This window comes from Diospyros lotus, chromosome 8 (assembly GCF_014633365.1).
Source record: "Diospyros lotus cultivar Yz01 chromosome 8, ASM1463336v1, whole genome shotgun sequence".
NCBI classification, from domain to species: Eukaryota; Viridiplantae; Streptophyta; class Magnoliopsida; order Ericales; family Ebenaceae; genus Diospyros; species Diospyros lotus.
In genome coordinates this window covers 31,024,059-31,041,436 of record NC_068345.1, presented here as the reverse complement: position 1 = coordinate 31,041,436, position 17,378 = coordinate 31,024,059, and the positions used below count along the sequence as shown (strand labels likewise).

The 17,378-nt window shown below is 39.3% G+C and overlaps 1 protein-coding gene across 2 annotated transcripts in view; it reads left to right on the top strand.

The window, feature by feature from the left end:
- LOC127808951 (kinesin-like protein KIN-6) overlaps nt 1-17,378 on the top strand; it is a 58,248-nt gene that overhangs the window by 39,544 nt on the left and 1,326 nt on the right. For both annotated transcript variants that reach the window (XR_008025010.1, XM_052347702.1), the window contains exon 17: nt 14,969-15,075. Coding sequence is in view for 1 of the 2 variants with exons in the window: in XM_052347702.1 (XP_052203662.1) it covers nt 14,969-15,075 (107 nt within the window). In the remaining variant the exon portion in view is untranslated. The remainder of the gene's footprint in view (nt 1-14,968; nt 15,076-17,378) is intronic.

The window sequence follows — 17,378 nt, the reverse complement described above, 5'->3', positions numbered from 1 at the left end:
TTACAAGGGTTGTGCTTCCTATTGAGGGGCCTAAAACTATAGTTCATTTCGATAATCCATCCTTGCTTATTAGTCCGGTGAAACTAGATAGCAATAACTATCTAGCCTGGTCTTGCTCCTGCAAATTGTTCATCAAAGATCGAGGATTGGAAGACTACATCTCTGGTATTAAAACTCAAAAACTTATCGCTGGAGATGTACAAGCTCGACAATGGAAGATCAAGAACTCCCTTGTGATGTCTTAGCTGATCTTTTCAATGCAACCAAACATTGCCAAGGGTTATCTATTGTTAGATACATCAGGGAAGATTTGGAATGTTGCATCACAAACCTACTCTCAAGTCAGGCATGATGCACAAATTTATGAGATTCGAAAAAAGGTACATGAAACTAAACAAGATGAGTGGTCAATTTCTCAATACTATGTTGAATTAAACAGTTTGTGAGAAAATAATTAGGATAGAAAAATCTAAAAGACTAGTCTCACTTAGCTTGTTATTTATAATAAGCATAATGGGCCATAAACCTATGGGCTTAAACTAATTATAAAATAAAACATACACATATAATAATTATAATATATACTAATAATTCTAACACTCCTCCCCAAGCTGGAACATAGATATCATATGCACCAAGTTTGTTACATATATATTCCACTTGAGTACCCTTTAGAGACTTGGTGAAGACATCTGCAAGTTGATCATTGGAGTTTACAAACTCTGTAACAATAACATCTTCAACCAGATTTTTTTTAACAAAGTGACAGTCGATTTCAATAGCTTAGTCCGCTCATGAAACACTGGATTGGAAGTAATGTACAAGGCAACCTGATTATCACAAATAAGCTTCATAGGAAACACTTCACAAAACTTGAGTTCTTGCAGGAGTTGTTTAAGCCATATGAGCTCACAAGTTGCATTAGCCATAGCCCGATACTCTGCCTCTGCACTAGATCTAGCTACTACATTATGTTTCTTACTTTTCCAAGAAACTAGATTTTCTCCCATAAGAACACAATACCCAAAAGTTAACCGACAATCAGAAGGAGATCCTGCCCAATCTACATCTGCATAATAACAAATATATGTGTCCCTTATCCTCATAGAGTATCCCTTTACCTGGTGCTCTCTTGATATATCTCAGAATCCGCATAACAGCATCCCAATGAGAATCACATGGAGAATTGAGGAACTGGTTAACTACACTCACAGCAAAAACAATGTCAGGATGAGTGACTGTGAGATAGTTCAGCTTGCCTACCTGTCTCCTATACCTTTCAGGATCTGAATAAAGCTTCCCCTGTCGTGGCAAGAGTCGGACACTCGGATCTGTTACGGATAAAGAAGCTTATCATCTAGAAGATAAGGAGTGGCGGTTAATGATAAGAAGATAAGGAAGCATGAAGCCTAAGAAGACAAATCAAGTTTAAGTTTTAATATTTTCTATAAATTTGTAAATTATAGAAGATTATTGTTCCTACTTATTAGGCTGTTATCCATTTCTAGTTTTTAGGAGATTTATTAGCATACTTCTTGTATATATAGGGTTTCACATGCATGGAATAAATATGAGAGAATTTCTATTCTACCTAAACTCTCTCAACATGGTATCAAAGCTTGGTTTCTAGGGAATTTTGTTTAGGCCTTCATTGCCGTATTTTTTCCGTGCTTAGTACCATTTCGAACTGTTTTTCTTGTTCCGTTTCTTGAAGTGATCAAAGTCAGTTGTGACTTTCTTCTTCACCCGATATTCTCTTATCGGTTTTTCCCTTCATCCGTTTGGTTCATCACCCGATAAGTAAGTCCGAGTTTTTCCTAAGATGTCTACTGTCTCCAACACCAATCCTACATCAGAGGCGGTTGAAACAAGCAGCCCGTCAGAAGCTCCATTCACTAGATCTAGCAACTCAAGTAATGGAGGAGAACTACAAAATCTCCAAGCGGCCTACCGGTTAAATGAGAGAAACTACCTAAAGTGGTCCCAGCTTATCCAGACCTTTCTCAAAGGTAAAGGTAAGATAAGTCATCTCTTAGGGACCGGCCCTAAATAAGGAGATCCCATGTTTACTGCATGGGATGAGGAGGACTCTCTAGTTATGTCTTGGCTTTGGAATTCGATGATGCCTGAGATAAGTGATACGATGATGTTTTTAGCAACCCCTAAGGATATTTGGGAGGTTGTCAACCTCACCTATTCTAAAGTGAAGGATGCAACACAGATATATGAAGTCTGAACTAAGATTGCAGCAACCAAACAAGGGGTAAGATCTGTTACTGAGTACTCTAATGTGCTGCAAACTCTATGGCAAGAATTAGATCATTATCAATGCCTAAAGATGAAATGTAGTGAAGATGCAGCCTTACATAAAAGATTTGTGGAAAAGGAGAGAACCTATGACTTCTTGGTAGGTCTTAATATGGAGTTTGATGCAGTCAGGGTTCACATACTTGGCAAAGAGGATATACCTTCCCTAAATGACGTAATCTCTCTAATCCAAGCTGAAGAAGGGAGAAGAGGAGTAATGCTAGACACTGCTCCTATAGAAAAGTCAGGATTAATAGCATTGAGAGGTCCTAACTGGGGTCCTAAGGTGGAAAGGAAGGTTGCTCGAGACGTCTCTACGGTGTACCTTTTGCAAGAAACCAAGGCATACCATAGAGAGATGCTGGAAGTTAGATAGAAAACCATCTAAAGGAGGACAACTTGGGGTCGAAAATCAAGCCTATATGGCCATCAGTCAACAGTAGGCAAAACACAAGCAAGGAGAACAAAAGGAGCAGGCAAATGGCTTGGATTTCAACCGGGCATAAATTGAAAAGCTAAGAAACTTTCTAGACTCTCTTGAAAGGAAAGAAAAAGGTACCTATTCTCTTGCACTTACAGGTATGTCCTCTCATTCTCTTACCCCACATGCTTCAGAAATAGCCCAATCTAATTCCTGGATTCTTGATTCCGGGGCAACAGATCACATGACCCCTTTATCCCATTGTTTCATTATCTATAGCCCTTTTTCAAGCTCTTAAAAGATAACCCTGGCAGATGGCTCCTTGACCACTGTTGCTGGCCAAGGAAATATTATCCTTAATAACCATCTAACTCTCAAGGATGTTCTCCATGTCCCTAAACTCTTCACCAACCTCATCTGCATTCAAAAGCTTACCCTAGACAACAATTGTAGTGTTAATTTTTCTTCTACTTGCTGTGAAATTCAGGGACAGGGGTTGAAGAAGAGGATTGGGCTTGCTAAAGCTAGGGCTGGCCTATACTACTTTGATGGATCAAATGGGGAAGAAAACAAGGACAAGGTGAATCTTGTGTCTTGTTTGGTGCAATCTAATAAGGACCAGATCTGGTTACATCACCATCGTCTTGGTCATCCTTCGTTTTTTACTCTTAGAGTTATGTTTCCAGCTTTGTTTAGGAGTTGTGATATTCAAGACTTTCATTGCCCTATTTGTGAATTTGCTAAACATAAAAGGGTGTCTTACCCTTCATCCAATAAAAGAATCCCTAGTCCATTCTCTCTTCTCCATAGTGATGTTTGGGGCCCTGCAACTGTTCCCAATCTTTCTGGAGCATGGTGGTTCATAATATTTGTGGATGATTACACTAGGGTAATGTGGTTCTTTCTTATGAAAAACAAATCTGAAGTAAGCACTATATTTCCTAACTTCTATAACATGATTAGTACTCAATTTGGAGTGCCAATCAAGAGGCTAAGGACTGATTATGCCAAAGATTTTTTCAATCAATCCCTCGCACAATTTTTCCAACAAAAAGGAATTATTCATGAATCATCTTGTCCATGTACACCCCAACAAAATGAGGTGGCTGAGAGGAAAAATGGGCATCTATTGGCTGTGACTAGGGCACTACTTTTCCACCATAATGTTCCAAAAAATTATTGGGGAGGGGCTGTCCTAACAACCATTACCCTTATTAATAGATTGTCATCTCAAACTCTTGGATTCTATAGCCCTCTTCAACTCTTAAGCAGTCATTTTTCTGATTTACATATATCTAGCTACTAGATACCAAAAATATTTGGGTGTGTATTCTTTGTGCATGTTCATAACCCTAATAGAGGCAAATTAGATCCCCGCGCTCTGAAATGCATTTTTATTGGATATTCCTCCAGCCAAAAGGGTTATAAGTGTTACCACCCTTCTTCCAAAAGATTCTTTGTATCGGCTGATGTTACTTTTGTGGAAAATTCTCCCTATTTTGATCACTCTCATGACAGTAAAAAAGCTGTCGAGGGAAATCCAGTCATATCTCTACCTGATCTAGATCCTTCACCTCAAACTACCTCTTCATCAGATCCAGTTACTATAGAGGATACACCAGACAAGGCTCTAGAGGAAACCTCACCAAGTGCTCCTCCCCTATAGGCAGTGTTCGAAAATTCGGCCTAGGTGGCCGCCTAGGCATTAGGCAGCCACTGGCCGCGGCGAATAAGGGCTGGTCGGCACTCTAGGCGTCGGGTCCGATTAATTGGGCCACGGTGCAGCCTAGACGGCCGAGGCAGCGCCTAACCGCCCGGGTTGCACGCTCGGCCTGGGCAGCTGCAAGCTTGCGTGGCAACAAGTAGCAAGCTTGCGTTGGTAGCAAGCTTGTTGTTATCTATAATACATTAATACCAGTTCATTAGATAGTTCATTAGGAAAAAAAAAAAACCATTTTTCCTAGTCGCCGCCTAAGCCCCGCCTAGGCCTTGCCTAAGCGCCCGACTAGCCCAGTGCAGATCCAAGAATCTAATTCCTCCCCTGCACCTACACCTGTTACCAGCACTGACACCAACAGGTAGCAATTCTATCACTTCTATTGACTCCACTGCATCTATAACTGAACATCATACACCTCAAAGTACTCCCATTTTTCGAAGCAATAAGGGATGAGAATTGGAGGACTGCCATGGAAGTCGAGATGGCAGCCCTTGAAAAAAACAACACTTGGGAGCTAGTTCAATTACCCAAAGGAAAACAATCGGTAGGATGCAAGTGGGTGTATACAATCAAATACAAATCCGATGGGACACTAGACCGGTATAAGGCAAGGCTAGTAGCAATGGGATACACCCAAGTATATGGCGTCGACTATCTAGACACCTTTGCCCCAGTAGCAAAGCTAAATATAGTGAGAGTTCTTGTCACGACCTAAAACTCCACGGCCATGACTGACACTATCCCCTAAGAAGTCGAAGACTCCACTAAGGGATAGCAAGCTTGCAAAACACATATCCCTTTAACACATAAACATTCATTTCATTTACAGAAATGCTACCATAACATGTATACAGAAATTAGGGTGCCCTAGGCCCAATAATAAGTATGTACTTACAAAAATATTCACAAATTGCCAATTCGCAACAAGAAGAACTTAAACCTTCCCATGCACAACCCCATGAGATGATGTGTATATACTATACCAGAACGTGGCTATGGTATACAATCAAAATGTATGCCGACCTACAAAATCTGAAATATTAAGGGGTAAGCCTGACATTAGCTTAGTGAGGGGTAACATGCATTATAATGGGGGGAAATATAAAATCTATACAACGAATACAAATCATCATGCCATGACATTTCAAATAATATATAATATCGAATGGAGATGATGAATAAATATGCACATTGGGAGTAAACCATTTAGAACCAAAATTCACAGATATCATTTCCTTGGTGCGGACTATCTCTACGCCATGAAGATCCACTTCGGCGGACTATCTCACGTCGGATATAAACATGGATGGAGGACTATCTCACGCCCATCCAGGGTGGACTATCTCACACCCAAACACATACGTGGTGCACCAACGACTAACTCTTACTGTGGCTAGCAATACAGGGTTCTAACTGTTACTCCATTTATCACACATTTCATACCAACATTTAGTATTATCATTTCCACATGTAATATATCACATACAAGTCACGATCCACATTAACAGAAAGGCAATCACTCACAGGTATCAATATGTGCAAAACAATTAATATGGATTCTAATTTCCCCGTATGCAAATCACAAATGAAGTCATGAATAGTATACATAGAATACTAGAATAATGAAATGTATGAATGCAACAAATACCACCATAATACAAATCACCCACTCACTGTGTTATAGCAGATGCAGGATTCCCTCAAACACCTCTCGGCTGGGGCGAGTCAAAGTTACCTAACAGAGGCATCAAATCACATGAGCATTAAATAAATATAAACCTCAAGTCACCCAACATGTGGACCAACCCATTGGCTGCCACAACGGTCCCAAAACCCCCAAAATAAAAACAGGCCTAACCAACCACACTGCCGTCGCCGCCGGCAACCACCGGTGACCACCATCGGCCCAAGATTTTGACGATCAGAACCCACCATTTGAAACACCTAGCTAATGGGGTTAATGTATATAAAAATAGGCTAAATCTAACGGCTAGATTTTTGTAGATCTGGTTTTTAATTTCTGGCCAGATTTAAAAATAAGTTGTTTTACTCCGCCGGCCACATTTTCCGGCGATCCGAGACCACCACTCGACTCCCTTACCCTCATAGACCAACATATTCAAAAACCATCAAGATCTAACGGCTAGATTTTCATAGATCTAACTTTCAATTTTCGGCCAAATTACAACGCACACTGTCAGTTGCCGCCGGCCATCGCAGGCGATGTTTTCCGGCGATCCGAGGCAACCATTTAACACTGCTAACTCCATTGACTAACATACCCAAAAACCAACAAAATCCAATGACTAGATCTTTCTAGATCTAAGTTCAAAGTTTCAGGCCAACACACCCACGCGCATATACATACGCTTCTCAGCAATCTGCACTAAAAGTAAAGCTAATAGAAATAAAAAGCTTACCTTGTTGTAGATCGGGGTTCATAGTGATAATGTAGTTGGATTCAAGATCCAACCGTTGGATTTTGCAAGATCAATTGAAAGAGAAAATGAGAGAGAGAGAGAGAGAGAGCTCGCTGGAACGGGAAGAGCAGAAGAAAAGGGGAGCTAATTTGGGAGCCCTAAGCCCTTTTGTATGGCCATTTGGGCTGGGTCTTCAAGTCTTGGGCCTTCTCAATATATGGCCCAGAAGTTGGGCCTTATAGTTCTCCTATCTCTAGTTGTTAACCTAAGCTGGCCATTAATGCAATATGACGTAAAAAATGCCTTTTTGCATTGAGACCTAGAGGAGGAAGTTTACATGGACTTACCACTGGGCTATAGTACAGATACTCACGGGAGGTAGTGTGCAGATTAAAAAAGGCATTGTATGGCCTTAAACAATCTCTTAGGGCCTGGTTTGGCCGGTTTACCCATGTGATGCTTACCTTAAGGTATAAACAAAGTCAAGGAAACCATACCCTCTTCATCCATCACTAGGCCACAAAGGGAGTAACAGTCCTATTGGTATATGTGGATGATATTGTTGTGGTCGAAAATGATGATGAATGTCTGACTAGATTAAAGGAATGCCTAATTAAAGACTTGAGGAGGTTGGAATACTTCTTGGGCATAGAAGTTGCACACTTAAAAGAGGGCATCTTTATTTCTCAACAAAAGTATATTGTGGACTTGCTAATTGAAACCAGGTTGCTAGGTTGTAAGGCTGCTACTACTCCAATTGAATTCAACCACAAATTGGGGGAGGTTCCAGAAAATAAAGAGGTGAATAAAGAATCCTACCAAAGGCTAGTAGGGAAACTAATTTATTTAGCTCACACTCGGCCAGATATTGCATATGCAGTGGGGGTGGTCAGTTAATTCATGCATAGTCCGAAAGAAACTCACCTTAGAGTAGTTTTTAGAATACTTCATTACGTGAAAGGGACACCAGGGAAAGGCATTATGTTCAAAAGGGGACAGAGATACTTGAAGGCTATACTGATGTAGATTATGTAGGATCAGTGGTGGACAGGAGATCTATATCCGGCTATTGTACCTTTCTAGGGGGTAATCTTGTAACTTCGAGAAGCAAAAAACAAGTGTGGTGGCCCGGTCAAGTGCAGAGGCAGAGTTAAGATCCATGGCATTAAGCGTATGTGAGTTACTTTGGTTGAAAATTTTGTTAGATGATTTTAAGATCACAATCCGGTACAACATGATAAAACCAGGCATATTGAGGTGGACCGACACTCCATTAAGGAAAAATTGAATAGTGGTCTAATATGTACTCCATATATATCATCTTGTGAACAACTTGTAGATATTCTCATTAAAGGGTTGCCTACAGTTGTGCATCAAAAGTTGACTAGAAAGCTTGGAATGGATGATATCCATTCTCAATCTTGAGGGGGAGTGTTACGGATAAATAAGCTTATCATGTAGAAGATATGGAGTGGCGGTTAATGATAAGAAGATACGGAAGCATGAAGCCTAAGAAGATAAATCAAGTTTAAGTTTTAATATTTTGTATAAATTTATAAATTATAGAAGATTATTGTTCCCACTTATTAGGCTGTTATCCATTCCTAGTTTTTAGGAGATTTATTAGCATACTTCTAGTATATATAGGGTTTCATACGCATGGAATAAATATGAGAGAATTTCTATTCTACCTAAACTCTCTCAATAGGATCCATTGGGGTGTCAACTGGTTTGCAATTCACCATACCAATTTTTCTAAGATGTCAAGTGCATACTTCCTCTGAGAAATTGAGATACCATCTCCTGATTGAGCAACTTCAATACCCAAGAAATACCAAAGTCGGCCTAGGTCTTTGGTCTAAAAGTGCTGATGTAGATGTTCCTTCAGCTTCTGTATTCCAACCTGATCACTCCCTGTGAAAACAATGTCATTGACATAAAGAACAAGGTAGATACATAAGGAAGAAGAATGGCCATAGAAAACCGAATGATCAGCCTCACTTCAGGTGAGACCAAATGCTCGAACCACAGTGCTGAACCTGCCAAACCATGCTCATGGAGATTGTTTCAGACCACAGAGAGACTTCTTGAGTTTGCAGACTACATTGGACTCCCCCTGAGCAACAAAACCAGGTGGTTGCTCCATATATACCTTTTCTTGCGAATCATGATGAAGAAAGGTATTTTTAATATCAAGTTGATAGAGTGGCCAATGACGCGTAGCAGCCAGAGAGAGAAAGAGGCGAATAGAGGCCATTTTTACAATAGGAGAGAAAGTATTGCTATAAATTAAGGATGGCAATTGTAACCGAAACCGTGGGGAACCGAACCAAAACCAAACCGGTCAACGCGGTTAAAAACCGTTTGACTAGGTAATGGTTTGGTTTGGGAAAAAATCGAACATTGTTTCCATGGGTATGGTTTGGTTATGGTTTTCACTAAAACCAAACCAAAACCCGAATCGAATGGTGGGTAACTGAACTAAACCGAACCAAACTGAACCGAATATATTATATATATAATATAATATATTATATACAAATACAACCCAGCCCACCCGAGCCCAGCCCACTTGCCTTGCCTGCAAACCCTTCTCCCCTTCTCTTATCCTTCCTTTCTCAATCTGTGTAAAGCCAGATCTGTAATCCAGCCCATAGATCTGTGTAAAGCCTTTGGCAACCAAGTAGACCTTAAGATGTTCCACCTGGCCATCAGGACCCACTTTGGGAGTGAATACCCAACGACAACCATTGAGAGTCTTTCCTGGTGGTAAAGCCACCAAATCCCAAGTACCATTTGAATGTAAGGGGTCAATCCCATCTAACATAGTCTGGCGCCAACTAGGATGGGATGAAGCTTCACCTATGGTTTTAGGAATAGAAACAGAAGAAAGACTCGAAACAAAGGCACTATAAGGAGACAAACGGTCATAGTATAAAAAGTTATAAATAGGATGAGGATTACGAGTAGACTGTGTACCTTTGCGAAGAGCAATAGGGAGATTGTCGGACTCAAGATTCGGGGCAAGAGGGACCACAGACGGAGAGAACGAGTCAAGAGAGTCCTGGGCTAGAGGAATGCTAGCGCTGGTAGCAAGATGTGGACAACAGTGATATGTAAGAAGTGGACGAGTCATGGTAAGTGGACTGGAAAATGGTAAGGTAGGCGCCATAGAGGAGACAAACGGATTCGAGAGAACAGCAGAAGAAAAGAAAAAGGAACAGGCAAAACCCGGTGAAGACTCTATAAATCAGGCTAAGCAATTGAGAAAAAAAGACTGATGTTCTCAGAATGTGACATCAGCAGACAAAAAATAGCGATTCAACTCAGGAGAGTAACACTTATAGCCTTTTTACAATCGGGAATAGCTGGGGAAGATACACTAGAGATTTTTTAGCAAGCTTATCTTGTTCAGGTGAAAAACAATGCACAAAACAGATACATCCAAAAACACGAAGAGGAACAGAATAATGTGGTTGTGTAGGGAACAAAAAGGAATGAGGAATTTGCTCTTGTAACGCTGAAAATGGCATGCGAACAGCATCACCCCAAAATTTGGTGGGAATTTTGGCATGTAAAGGGAACGTCTGTGCAGTCTCAATAAGATGGCGATTCTTACGCTCAGCAACACCATTTTGTTGAGGTGTGTAAGGACAAGAGGATTGATACAGGATGCCATTAGCAGTCATAAAGGTAGTAAATGAAGAAGAAAAATACTCAGGGCCATTATCACTACGTAAGGCATGTATAGAAACTCCAAACTGTATTTTTATTTCAGCAGTAAATGTCTAAAAAATAGAAAACAACTTAGACCGACTCTTCATAAGAAGCAACCTAGTGCAACGAGAAAAGTTATTGATGAAAGTAACGACATATGAAAAACCAAGAGTAAAACTGACGTGGTTTGGCCCCCATACATCAGAATGCACAAGAGAAAAGAGAGCTTCAGCCTTATTATTGACCTGGCGAGAAAAAGAATGACGAGCGTGTTTACCACACTGACACGACTCACAATTAAATATGGACAATGACGACAAACTAGGAACTAATTTCTTCAGTTTGGAGAGGTTGGGATGGCCGAGATAATAATGGAGAAGATCTGGGGAAGCGACACTAGTGCAAGCTATTGGTGAACTAGGCACAACAAGATGATAGTGACCTTGTAACTCACGCCCGACGCCAATCGTTTGCCCCGTACCCTAGTTCTAAACACAAACAGAAGTAGGAGTAAAGACAATAGAACAGTTAAGGGTTTTGGTGAGTTGGTTAAGTGAAATCAAATTAAAACGACTATCAGGAACATATAAAACATAATTTAATGAAAAGAAGAGGCGGGTCTGATTTGGTCGATCCTTGTAACTGCAGTTTTGGTACCATCAGCTAGGGTAACAGTAGGTAAAGTATCAGAATAGGTAAGTGAGGAGAAAAGAAGTTTATTACCACACATATGGTTAGTGGCGCTAGAATCTATAATTCAATAACTAACAGATGAGCCTTGAGTAACACAAGCAACGGGATTACCTCGATGAAACTATTAGGTGGCTTGGAACTTCAGGAAGGCATCATACTCAGCTGCAGACCTACGTACCAATTGTGAACCTGGTGGAGATTGAGCAAGACTAGGATCACTCTAAAATACATGAGCTGCCCTAGTAGATGATGCAGGTGGAGCAACTGGCCGACCATGTTTGTTCCAGCATTTGTCCTCAAGATGACCCAATTTCTTGCAAAAGGTACACTGTGGACGTGAGCCATTATTATTGCATCCTCTCTGTGGATGATGGAACCCTGAGATACAAAAGCTGAAGATCTGGTTGTAGGAACAACATGAGAAGAAGAAGACATACCATGTGCAGCTATCATATTCAAAAACCTTTTGAAAGAGTCCTTCATGGTAGGGCTAGCGGAGCTGGTCAAGATTTGATGTCTAATGGCGTCAAACTCTGGTTTTAGACTGGAGAGAGCAATCTGTTCGGTACGGGTCGTAGTAAAAGGAAGAAGAGAATCAAATTCTTACATGAGAACTCGAACCTGCCCAAGATAAGATTCCATGGACGACTCCTGCTTGAGATTCTTGATATTAGAGACCACAGTGTACAAACGTTGGATGTCGTTTGTATAACATTCTTCAGCTTCCTTCCACACATCAACACAAGTTGCAAAGGGGTGAAAGAGCTACATGATGGATGGATCAATAAACTGCCATAGGAGGCTACATAACTTGGCATCAACTTGTTCCCATCTCGCCCAATTAGCTTCTGGCACACTTTCAGCCTTTGTGATATGATGATCCGCTTGACCTTGCTCTTTGAACCACATTTTGACAGAGGCTGCTCATGAGAGATAATTGGAAGACCCTATCAACTTGACAGTGGTAATATTGATTGTCCTAAGATTGGAGACAACAAAGGATTGAGAGGCAGTTGGGGCAACGGCAGAAACGAAAGCAGGAGTAGCATTGGCAAAATTCGCGTCATTGAAGTCAGACATGGTGAGGACTTTGACACCAGAAGTAACTTTAGGGGTCATCGGCGGTCAGATCTGGAGAATCCAGAGAAAGAAAACTGGTGGACTCGCTGTCACGCGCCGACGCGTGGAGGCGCGTGTCTGGTTTGGCGGTGGCGGTCGGCCGATCTGGAGGTGGCAAACCCCAGGGTGGTGGCGATGTGGGGAGGTTGTGGCCAGACAGTGGGGTTTCGGTATAGGCAGTGACGTTTAGGGTTTAAAAGTCACTGGAAAATGATACACATCGATGACTAGGATTTTTGTGTCTCCGGTGGCTCTGATACCATGTAAGAAAATAATTAGAAGAGAAAAACCTAAGAGATTAGCTTCTCTTAGCTTGTTATTTATAAGAAGCATAATGGGCCTTAAACCTATGGGCTTAATCTAATTACAAAATAAAACACACATAATAATTATAATATATACTAATAATTCTAACACAGTCTATGGCAAGAGTGGGATTATTATCAAGATTTCTAGGCAGAATGTTCTATTAATGCTTCTAAGATCCAAAAAAATGATTGATAAAGAGAGGGTATTTGATTTTTTAACTAGGTTAAATAAAAAGTTTGACCAATTAAGGGTTTAGAGTTTCTTCCTACCTTAAAACAGGTAGGAAGGGAGCCTTTTCCTACCTTGAAGCAGGCTTATTCCTATGTTCGTCCAGAAGAGAGCAAAAGGAGTGTTATGCTCTAGCTTGTTGCAACAAACAAATCAACCATGTTGGTGAAACCATCACTTGATAGAACCCCTACCAGCCATGGAAGTATCAATAAGAATCAGCTAAGGTGTGAAAATGGTGGAAAACCTAGGCATACAAAGGAGACTTGCTGGTCTTTACATGCTAGACATACTAAGGGAAAGGATAAAAGGCAGGAGGGACGTCATCAAGGTTATTAGTCAGAAGCTGTCCAAAATGATGGGGGGCCACAACCAAAACCTGAAAAGGCTAGTCTCTCAAGGGAAGAATTGGTTTTCATACAGCAGCTGATGAATAAAATGAAGATGGACTGAAATACGCTTTCTACATCACACTATACCCAAGTAGGTACAGCTGGTAGTGCTCCTACTCAAGGTACTGTTACCACATTTTATTCCACAAATTCTGTATAACAACCAACTTGGATCATAGATTATGGGGCTTTAACCCACATGACTGGTTTATCTAATTCCTACTCTATTTACACCCTATGTTCCGGTAGGGAAAAGGTTAGAATTGCAGATGGTACCCTCTCTCCTATTTCTGGAAAAGGGACTATTTTTGGAAAAGCGTCTGATATGAACTAGAGTTCTAGCACTCGGAAGGCACAGGTACCAGGCTCAAATACCATGCTGAAATTCATATGGAATGATAACTGATTCCACCGTGTATAGCTTCACTAGATTAAGGAAATATATATACAATAAATCTCCTAAATAATCTCCAAGTATAACTCCTACTTATCTCCTATTTTCTAGGAATAGATTTTACAATATTTAGATACTAATTTACATATTAGTTTTGATAAATAATTGTTGTTGGTAGCCTTTATCTAGAGCCCATCTCCTCTTTGTCTTCCAACATTTAATAATTAAATTCATTGAATAAAATATCATAATAACAAAAAAGAAACAGTTTTTCAAAATTTCAAAGGAAACACATTTTCTGTTTTGAGAAACAATTTTTCAGAATGACAAAAAGAATGCATTTTCAAAAATTTCAAAAGAGATATTCAATACATAAAACTGAAAATGAATTTAAAACTGAAACACGAAGAGATTACCACCTAAGATGTCCCAACATAACATGGGTTTCTTCACATTCATTGAATAACTTTGATACATACTCCTTCCATGTTTTTCTCTCCTTTTGCTTTAGCCAACTTATATGTGTCTCTTTCTCTTTCTTTCTTGTTAAGCTGATGACACAAATTTTGATAAGATTTATTTTATTTTATTTTACTTCACTTAATGGCGTTCTTTGCTTCCATGTATGTCAAAATATACCTCCTTAGGTTTTCTTGGTTGTGTAATGTATATGAAGGATTGTAGCAAGCTCTATTTTTTTTTATTTTTATATACCTCTTCATTTCACCACCAATACTCTTTTTTGTTTGGGACCTATTCTTTCGCTCCTACTATGCACTGGAACAATATATCTGGAACTGAGACTGGTCAGAGGTCATTGGATGCTAGCAATCATCTATTCCTTTTTTGAAGGAAATTTCTGTTTACACTTTCCAAATACAAGAATTGACTTTTCCATAACTGGGCATTTATGAAAGGCTTAAATCTTTTCAGCTTCAATTGCTCTATGATCAGCCTAGATGTGATCAGATGATGTCAATCAAACATGACCTAAACAGCACTTTAGTAGGGGGTGCTAATGTAAGAATGTGATGTATATCTATATCAATATCATCAAGAATTGCTGAAATATTATGATTTGGATTTCAGTTTCTATTGGAGGATAGTTTTGTGTTCATAGATTCCAAATTTCATGGTTACGCATGTATCTCCATGTAATGGTTGCGTTATTAACGTCTCATATGAGAAACTATGTACTGTCAGGCTATTGTTTTACATTTTTTTTTTTTTCGGTGAACTGAATTACAGATTCTTGCCCTGCAAGTTCAGTATTGAGCTCTCCTAAGTCACTTATCATTACTACAATTGACAGTCGCTTAGTAGAGGGAGATGAATTGCATACTGAAGAAGACAAGGTTAAATTTTTATTTAACATTTGCAAGCATAGTTGTACCTTGATTTACTGGTTCACTATGGTGCTATAGATTGTTTGGCTTCTCTTTTCTGCCTTAAACAATTTTGATTTTGCTAACCTTTCTGTTTATAAAACATCCAAGAAGACTGCTTGATGTAATGCCTTACCATGTGAAACCTATGTTTGTGCTTTTTTTCAGTTATCAACAACACCTAGTCCTTCACCCAACTAATATACCAAAGATGTCCTTGGAAAGCTACCTATTAGGGTTGGGTGTCCCTATCCTGATTGCATCTCACAATGATGGCCCATGGTTAATCCCAAGTACATTATGATTAGGTACACCTATATATGGTGGGCTTAGGTAAAGCTTTGGAGTACCTTAGTTAACAATCAAGAAAATCTATAAAACGAACTAACCAAGGAGTTGACATTTGGTTCATTTCTCCTTACGTACTAAGATCTTCCTTTGCAACTTCCAATGTGAGTTTTAACATACACGCATTGCTTTAGGCCAGTACACCTCCCTTCTTTATGCCATTGCATTGTTCTGAGGTGCCAAAAGTCAAATCCAAAAGTACCAGTGGTTGGTTTACCGGACCCACAATATAATCATGTACAAACTCTCTGTCGTCCTGTCACTAGGCCTGTGTGTTCCTGTGCATGATTGATCTAGTGCCACTTATTAACAGTATGGGCTTTCTCACAGAAAGGGTTGGGTCAACTTAAATTTTGGTCTCTTAGGACTAATATATAAAGGATCTCATAGAATATCAATGTGGAATTGGGTAAAGATGGTATGTGCATTAAAGATATTAATGTTAATATCAATGTGGAATTGGTAATGACAGTACGTACATGAAAGACATTCTTTGAGTTTTCCTCCATCTTACGAATTAAGGAAAATTTTTGCCTTGAAAAGGATGATGGTGTCCGTCTCTCTTTATTCACAACTTATTTCCATTCAAAAAGTTTTGAACAAGAATTAAGGTGTTCTCTGTTTTTTTATATCGACTAATTAACCCTATAACCCCCATCTTTCTATTCAATATGTGTAAATATGGAGGTAGTAAAATTCATTCAAGCAACTAGGTGATTTTTTGGCCTTTGCAAACAAAGTCGTTACTTTGATTAACTGAAATAATTCATCAAGGTAGAAAGATTGCTATTAATTAATTCTAAAAAGACAACCTGCCAAAGTTTCATTAGGAGTGATGCAGCAGATATTATCTCAAATCTTTAAAACAGGTCTGAAATAAATGTCAAACTCTTTATGCTGTTAATATATGGCATGAAAAGAACAAGAAAGCTTTATGTTGATGTTATTTTCATATATGATGTACATCACCTTGATTTGTGTGCTTTACCTGTTCAACCCTTTATCCTAATGGATACTTTGACAACAAACTGCTCATGAGATTTAGTATGGTACTATGGTCTGTTAGTTATCAAATATATACATTCCAAGATTGCTCCTTTCTGTGTTTAAATAGTTGAGCCATCCAGAGAGAAAATCACTTTTTTTCTTTTTGGTGAGACAATTAGAGTACAAGCTCAGGAATCAGGATGTTGTTCTGTCACCATCTTAACAATTAGCTTAACAAAGTAATACTTACAAAGATGTAACACATAGTGAGTAATGATCTTTTAAGTCATATCATGAGCTAACAAGGGGCAGTGACTTTAGTTCTTTTCCTTTTTTATTTTATTTTTTGATTTCTCTGTTATCATTGGTTAAATAATTTAACCTCTTTACTAATACATTCTCAAAGGTTGATCTTCTGTTTCCTAAAGCTTCATTTTTATCTTTGACATGCATGCAATAGCTGAAGCTTATTCTAGTTTTGCCAGACCTGTTAAAGAGTGCAATGACCATTGATAATGCTAGTTGTCCTAGTCCTAGTGCCATGGCAAAAGGTGTTGGGTGGTGGCTTTTGCTAATTCTCGACAGTTGCCACCTACTGATCATCCATTAGCCATCATGAGTTTAATATATGCAGGCGAGGTCATCAAATACCTTGCTGTGTTGATCAAGTTTTGGATTGGTATTTGTTTGCGGCATCTCTATACTAATGCTCACGCACTGATGGCGACTAAACTAAACCGAGTGAAATCTTCTTTGTCAGTCACCTAAAAAAGCTGAAATTATTGATATGTATTGCCCATTTTAAATGCTTAATTGTTGACTAGATAGAGATTACATGAAATATAAATACATCTGGCATAGACTACAATACATTGAGGATGTGTTTGATTGGGGGTAGAAAATAGGACAGAATTTCAATTCTCACCCCACCCTTAAGA